The 7882-nt window shown below is 42.2% G+C and overlaps 1 protein-coding gene across 1 annotated transcript; it reads left to right on the top strand.

Moving 5' to 3' along the window:
- Positions 1 to 228: 228 nt before the first annotated feature.
- On the top strand, positions 229 to 7286 carry fez1 (fasciculation and elongation protein zeta 1 (zygin I)). Its single transcript, XM_003970738.3, has 10 exons — positions 229 to 468; positions 1895 to 2240; positions 3643 to 3730; positions 4624 to 4710; positions 5035 to 5200; positions 5389 to 5669; positions 6147 to 6227; positions 6676 to 6751; positions 6825 to 6890; positions 7011 to 7286. The coding sequence occupies exons 2-10, from the start codon at positions 1918 to 1920 to the stop codon at positions 7025 to 7027; spliced, it is 1185 nt and encodes a 394-aa protein (XP_003970787.1). The 5' UTR covers positions 229 to 468; positions 1895 to 1917; the 3' UTR covers positions 7028 to 7286.
- Positions 7287 to 7882: the final 596 nt, after the last annotated feature.

Here is a 7882-nt window from a genome sequence, read left to right as displayed (position 1 = left end):
TTCTGTGTTTCTAATATTTCACAAGATGCTCCGCTGCATGTTTCAAATTGTATTGTATCGGTTCTCTGGTAAATCTTCCAGTTCAGGGTTCCAGAGAAACACCGGGCCCAGTCCCTTTCTTGTCCTCATGAATATTGGGGAATAAATGTGTGAACGGGGGAAGGGAGGAGCCATGGACAAAGGCAGAATGAAGAGGTGGGGGGAAGCCAGTGCGCAGACGCAGTGTGACGGATCTGTGTATTGACTGGAACAGAGGAGAAGAGGGAGGCTGTGAGCTGCTGTCGGGTGAAAGGGAAGGGAGCTCGGAACACGCTGCCATCTTTACTTCACCGCCGTCTCTTCGTATCTCTGTAGAATGAATATTAATGCAGCTGCTCATCCCAGGATTTTTCAGCAGACACACGTGTGAACTCTTCCTCTGGAGGGTCAGTTGACAGATCAAGCCCTATACTACAGCAGCAACTGCAGGTAATCCATCTTCCTCCTGGACTAGATCATCTTGCTGTTCTCTCTGTCCTCCATCCTTGTAGCCATGGTTTCCTCCACCATCTCCTGCTGCTCTGCTCTTCTCTTCTCTTCTATCCCTCCCCCACTCACTTCCTTTCACTCCTCTCTGATGAGATGCTGACATGCACTTGCTTTATTTCCATTTCGGCAGGACCATCTAAAAACAATTTGGTGCCTAATCCGTTTGACTCCTAATTCATGTAGGACACGGACAATGATTATACCTTTATCTGAACTGGGCTGTGAATGCCCTCAGGTTGTCGTTGTGTTGTGCGCTTTCCCCTCACATTGTAAAATGTGATTTATCTCCAAATGAACCCTGATCAGCTGCTCTGATTGGCTGGTTTTATACCTGTATTTAGTGGACCACACCTGAGACCAACACCTATGTGAAGGTCACACACACGTGTACACCCAACTACCACGCTTGTGTTTGTTCGTAGAGCAGTCTGACTAAGAAGTGGTAAATGAATTTGTGTTCTCTCACCTAATTGCGATGCAATGGCGCTGAATAGCATTGATCAGGGCATCACTTTCTTTTCTTGGCCTTAATAATTTGTTTAATAGAGATGTCAGAAATCAAAATAAAGACACCAGAGACAAAACCATGCAGGATGAAGGAGACCCTGAAAAACAATATCCTGTTGTTGTTGCACTTTGCAGAGTGCTGCGGTAAGGTGGAGGCTTGTTTTTAAATGTCTGTGCTCAGTCACTCACAATCAGGCTGCTGTCCAGAAAGCACAAAGGAATAATTCTAGGCCTGGTTGCTGTGATCTGTTTCAGAGAACCGGATCAGCTCAAGGCATATAATAATAATAATAATAATAATTATAATTATAATAATAATATTTATTATTATTATTATTGTTGTTATTATTATTATTATTATTATTATTATTATTATTATTAATATTAGTAGTAGTAGTAGTAGTGGTAGTAGTAGTGGTAGTAGTGGTATTAATAATGGTATTTTTTTTATAATTGTTTTTCAAATGGCTTTTTTAATTCCATCCATGGCTTTTAAATAAATGAGATAAAATAAATCACTGTGTAGGCTTTAAATATGTTCAGAGCAGCATCATAATTACAGAAAACATCTGAATGTATCTACAAATGTTCCTCTAAAATTCTCTCCTCATCATTTTGAGCAGAGTTGTTTAATTAACAGTGGTGACTGGTGAGGCTCCCTGTGGGACCTGGACCCCTTCTGCACCTTGTCTCCGCTTTGTCTAGACAACATGACTGTATTCTTCATGAAGTGATTGAGGTGGTGTCGGATAGCTCCGTCTACCAGATGGGCACAGATTCCTGCTGTGCTGCAGTTGTAGATTTGATTTATTAAATAATTAAATAGTTATAACATTCTATCTCCACTGTGTTTGTACAGGACGCAGAATAACCACGGACACCATGGAGGCCCCTCTTGTGTGTCTAGATGAGGAGTTTGATGACCTGCGGCCATGCCATATGGATGAATTGGACCACCCGGCGCTCAGCCACTCCAGTTACTCCACCACCACTGTCCCACTGGCCACCATCAGCCGTGAGGACTTCTCAGAATTGGAGAACTTCTCTGAGATGATGAGCTTCAAGTCCATGGAGGACCTTGTCAATGAGTTTGATGAGAAGCTCAATGTCTGTTTCCACAATTACAACACCAAAACGGAGGTTTTAGCGCCTATTCGCAACCAGTCACACAACCAGGAGGATGAGGAGAGGCTGCAGGATGAAGAGTGAGTGCACCACTACTATACCTTTCTAAATGATCTTAGCTGGTCTGCAGTTTTAGCTAGAATACACAGATCCTGTCCAGCCTGGAATGATGTGACATTGATGTCCTCCCTCCTGTAAAAGTAATGATAGTGGGAAATCTGGGCTGATAAACCAATAAACATAATCTGCACATGCTCCACAAGTACGAATGAAAGATGAGCTCAAACTTTGCAAACGTACTTTAGTGCAGTGATTGAGCAGCAAAGGTAACTGGGAGCTCTGGTGTTCGCTGTGGTGGTAACACAAATGGTAGTGGTAATCCGTAAATATGCTTTAAAATCAACATTTATTAAAGTGTAAATGTAAATAGTGATAAATGCTAGTTAATACGGTTTAGATGAAAGTGAAATGACCTCCGATGATAGGAGGGTAGGATGTGGACAGTCGAGGCAGTCAAACCATCTCCACAGCCGTCCCAAAACAAACAGCAGGACCCCACCCTCCCACAGCAGGAGGTGGGCTCCATCCTGAATAATTCAGCTGCAGTGATGTTGAACGCAGGCCGCTCTGTCATCTCCGACTGGCTGCCAGATCCTCGTATTCTCAGCTGAGGGACAAAAATAGTCTGTGGCTGAGAAAAGGCCAGTTTTGGACAGAAATCAGTTTTTTCTTCAAAAATGAAAGCTGGTTGAAGCTATGCGGGAGGGTAATTATCCAAATGTTACCTTCTGATTGGTTCCTTAACCTTCCCTGCTTTCTATAATCACTGGTCTTCCATTTCAATTGATTCTATTTAGTTTCCACTCTATTAACACACCTATACTTGAAATAACAACTGTTAGAAAAAAGAAGCATGCACCTGTGTGCTGTGCTTGATTGGATCTATATTTGAATAGTGCCAGGATTAATGATCAGATTTATTTGTGTTGAGAAACACCCAAAATATAAAGGAATGGAATGGAATGGAATGGAAATGAAATGCTGTCATTCCACTGCTCAATATCAGTTTTATTAATAAAGCGGTTGATATTGTCAGTGACCAGAGTGCTTGTTTGAGCTATGCTTGGTGTTTGAGTTGAAGGGAGGTAAACTGTGAGCTGAATGCTCTCAGTGTCACAGACGCACAAAGACACTTGTCTCCCGCGATGTCATTCTCTTTCTTGTACCAGCTCACAGTCAGATCAGCAGCCAGCCGTGCAAGGATTCACTTTACACAGCAGTAGTCGAGTTTTCCGATTGGTAGAATCTTTAATTAACTGCTGCTGCTAAAGAAAGATCTGACTTTTAACTACAGAGATCTAACAGCAATTCTCTTATATAACAGTCTAACTGTAGCAGCTTGAAACAGCTGTGACAGGACAGAAATAGTCTTTGTGTCTTACTGTGCTCATCTCTGTCGCTCCATGTGTGTGTGTGTTTTAGTGTGTGGGATGCTCTAACTGACAACTATATCTCCACCTGGGACAGTCAGGACGCTGAGGGACTCAACGGTAATCTTTCTGATCAGGAGGTAACCAGTCCAAATGTCTTTCAATAAAACCCCCACTACATTACAGAAGGTGTGAAACAACTTGTGTTGATGTATTTTGAGATTTATTTCTTCATATTAGCTGTGGAGATCATAATAGTTTTATAATTGGTATACTGAATAAAACAGCTGATGGACAGTGAGGTATCTGGGTCCAGTATGCTCTTGGAACATTTTTTTTTGTCTTCCTTCGAATTTGTAGTTGTTGCACCATCCGTTAGAAGACAAAACCAATAAAATAGAAAGAGCTGGCTTTTTAGGAGTACTAATGGTGGACTGAAAGGCCAAGCGGGTCGCTGTTTCTGAGAACTGAGGTGATGCTGACACTTCAAGACACACTTGACCAACCCTGACTCGTCTTTGCTCAGCGTAGACTCTAATTGGGTGTCAGATGTAGCTGGACTGCAGCTACTTAGCAGTCCAGGCCATGATGTTTCTGCTCAGGGCTGAAGCAGCTGTCCGGAGGGAGACCGCTGTGCATATTCAGATGGATGCTGCATCCGGCACAGTTTTTCACCATTAGCCAACAATTACCAGCAGTCACTCACATGTCCAGAGCATAACTTCATATATAAATGCTCTTAAAGTCATCTCCTAGATGGAGTCTATCACTTTACACAATCTGGGCTCAATAGTATTGTATACAACAGATACCACTCTCAACTGGCCATTTCTAAACCTTCTTAATCCTTAATATTAATATTCATAATCTTTAGTGTGACAGAGCACATCTCCATCGCCTCATAAATCGCTTTAACACTAACATGAACGCTGCAGTTTCAAGGACTATGGGTTCATGAAATACAATATGTTTACACACAACCTGCAGAAATTCTTTGAATGTGCTTTGTCAGACTTCCTCTGATATTCTGCAGATCCATGAAAAAGAGGAACAGGAGATGAATGAGAAGAATGACAATGCCAGCTGCCTGAGCGATGAACCTCTCATCTCAGCTGATCAGGTGATTAAATTAATTCAAAATTACTATAATTAATATGTTAACAGATGGAGAACAGAACCCTGAGGAACACCGTGTGTGCTCGGCCACATATACAAAGTCAGGCCACAGTAAAATTGAGTCAATAACAATAACTGAAGCATTTTAGAAAAGAGTGTGAAGTCTAAAGATTCTTAAATGACTTTTAGATCAACTTTTTTTTAACAACTGGGGCAAGATAAGACGTCGAGAACCTACAGGTGTTACTTCATTCTCCATGTTTCATTTGCATCCCTCAAGACCACACTTGTTTATGTTTTTCCATCTGTGCCATTTTCTTTCTTCAAGGTGATTGAGGAGATTGTGGAGATGATGGAGAACTCTCCAGATCCTGGAGAAACCGAAGAGGAAGATGAAGAGGAACATAGCCATTGCTCCTCCAGGACCAACCCTTCCCTCCTGGAGGAGATCAAGCAGCTGTCTCAGGCTTCTAATAACAACTGTTCTCATGAAGGTAAATCTAAACTGTATCTTCACAGCATCCATGAGATAAGAAACAGTTACAGTATAGTCAAGTCAAACAGTGACCTTTGTGGATCTTAGAATCTGCTGACTGGTTTCAGGCCTATATTTAGGTGGAATTGTTTCAGGTTCTCTATAAGATGAGCCCTGATTGAGTTTAACGATTTATCTCCTCTGCAGGCCTGATGCTGATGCCGAGTTCAGCACTTGTGGAACTGCTGCATCGGGTGGAGTCTGCCATCCGTGAATACTCCGAGGAGCTGATCAGCCAGCTGGCCCGGCGTGAAGAGCTGGAGTTTGAGAAGGAGGTGAAGAATACATTCATCACAGCCCTGATGGAGGTGCAGAACAGGCAGAAGGAACAACGAGAAAGTGGCAAACGCCGGCGCCGGGACAAGGCGCTGAGCCTGCAGGGTGGAGGGTCGGACTCGACAGAGAAGACTGGGAGCATGCCCACCAAGGTGACCAGCAGCAACCGTTTGTCTTATTTAATCAACTCAAACACAACTCAACAAATATACACCTCAAATGTCTCAGAGTCAAGTCAAAATCCAGCAATCCACTGCATCAAAATGTAGAGAACGTCCTTCTCCACATGTTGTATGTATATATATAGATCTGCAGCAGATCTGCTGCTTCTATCAGATTTTAGGTGAAACCCCCCCCACTCCTCTTCCTCCTATCATGTTTGTTCCTATAATGCAGCTCAGGTCCATTAGCTGCTAAAGCACCTTCCAGGAAACATCTTCAGTAACAGACAAACATCTAATGGATTTCCTGTTAGCAGCGCTGCTTTATTATATGTGCTAGCCAAGTGTACACATCAACATTAAGCTGCTTAAGTCCTACATGCGACTATGTATTTAAAAATTTTTTATCAACACATCTGCAATTTTAACCCTATCAGAAATATGTGCGTGTGTTTCTTCTCACTGTAGCGTTTTAGCATGGAAGGCCTCTCAAACATCCTGCAGTCCAGCATCCGACAGACATTTGGAAGTACAGCCAACGAGAAACAGGTGACATAATGTTCTCTTCCACTGGTGCCCCTGAGGAGTGTGTTCCCATGGTCTGTTTGTATCAGAAACATTTAGAGAACCAGGCTCATAAATTATATTAGAGTTTGCATGTGTTGCCGTTCCTGCCGTTCCTGCTGTTCCTGCTGATCAATGTGTAATCTGATCTGTGTGAACCACAGCACACAGTCACAGTCACACACTCACCTGCGTCAATGTGAATGTCAGGCAGATAAATAAGACAAAGGTGTGACCCACAAAATAATGTTTAAGGTGACTTCTTAAATTGTCTTTTTGTTGGTTGTTTTGACACTGAATTATGTATTAAAACATATTTTAGGACGCATATTAATGGACATTTTAAACCATTTCAGTAGAGTTCTAATAGTTTGTGTTACAATTCAGAACATATAACCATGAGGTCCAACTGAACATGTGATATTGTTTTCAGTATCTGAACACAGTTATTCCATTTGAAAAGAAAGGCAGCCCTCTTTCTGTGGAGGACCTGCAGATGATCACAAAGAGTAAGCAGACAGCTGATTCAGCAATGATAAATCACTAAAACAGAAAGCTGATACATGTTTTCTCTTGCCTCAGTTCTTTATGCTATGAGGGAGGACAGTGAGAAGGTGCCTGTGCTGCTGACTGACTACATACTGAAAGGTAACTATTGGACTGGAGTATTAATCTCTTACTTATTAATGTCAGTTACACTAAATATACCAAAACACTGTTTATAGAACAGGAAGTTCATTTCTTGATCCCTTTGTCCTCCTTGTCCAGTCCTCTGTCCTACCTAAAGTCCCACGTAACCACGAGGCCGACGCCATTCTCAGACTTCCTGTCCAACTCCCGCCCCATTTGGCCTTCTGACCAAGCTGCATGATCTTCAACATGGACCCTCACCATCCTCATCATCCTACTCACCTTGACTCCGACTGCTGCCTTTTGCTGACCATGATACCAGAACGTTTTGGCCGCAACCAAAATGGCGGCCAGCTGAAGAATTCTTCAAAAGCATGAGTTTAAAGGGACTTTTCCAACGGAGCATGACGTACTGTGACATATCAGGGATACAGCATTGTCATGGCTTTCATACATTCCTTCTTTTCTTTATTTTTAAGGGTGACAGTAAACTGAACTCTGACCTCGTACATTCAGGCAAAATTGCAATATCTTCACAATCTAATACAAAAGCCATGCACCTCCGTCTGCCCACGTACTGCAGTAGTGCCGAAGTGGTACTGTGGGAAAACTGTGGTATTGTAGTTACTGAAACATATTAAAGGTTCCTTACATCAGAAATAGATTTTAATTTACTGCCTCTGTGCTGTACCTGGCTCAGCCCGGCTGAGGTGGATCATGGAGGAATCAGTCATTAAGTAGATAAGCTCATTTCATTAAAGGCTTGTATCTTTGGATATTCGCATACTTCCGTTCCTCCATGTAGATGAATGTTCATCATTAATCTGAAATTCTAATAAACTTGTTCTTCTCTCTGTCTTAAACTACAACTTGACCTGGCTTTCATGTCCAAACTCATCCGATCATTGATCCATCTGATCAATTTTGTAGTTAGCACAGATGCTCTGATCGCATGTAAAATCATGAACATGACACTGTCAACATGGTGTTCTTCACCTTTACAGTGACAA

The sequence above is a fragment of the Takifugu rubripes genome, chromosome 15 (genome assembly GCF_901000725.2).
Source record: "Takifugu rubripes chromosome 15, fTakRub1.2, whole genome shotgun sequence".
Classification (NCBI taxonomy): Eukaryota; Metazoa; Chordata; class Actinopteri; order Tetraodontiformes; family Tetraodontidae; genus Takifugu; species Takifugu rubripes.
This window is presented reverse-complemented; position numbering and strand designations above follow the sequence as displayed.

Bases quoted from the DNA above. Each gene is read 5' to 3' on its own strand.
- fez1 (XM_003970738.3), top strand. From the start codon at position 1,918: ATGGAGGCCCCTCTTGTGTGTCTAGATGAGGAGTTTGATGACCTGCGG. The intron at 4,711-5,034 runs GTGATTAAATTA...TCTTTCTTCAAG, and splicing joins CTCTCATCTCAGCTGATCAG to GTGATTGAGGAGATTGTGGA. The intron at 6,752-6,824 runs GTAAGCAGACAG...CTCTTGCCTCAG, and splicing joins CCTGCAGATGATCACAAAGA to TTCTTTATGCTATGAGGGAG.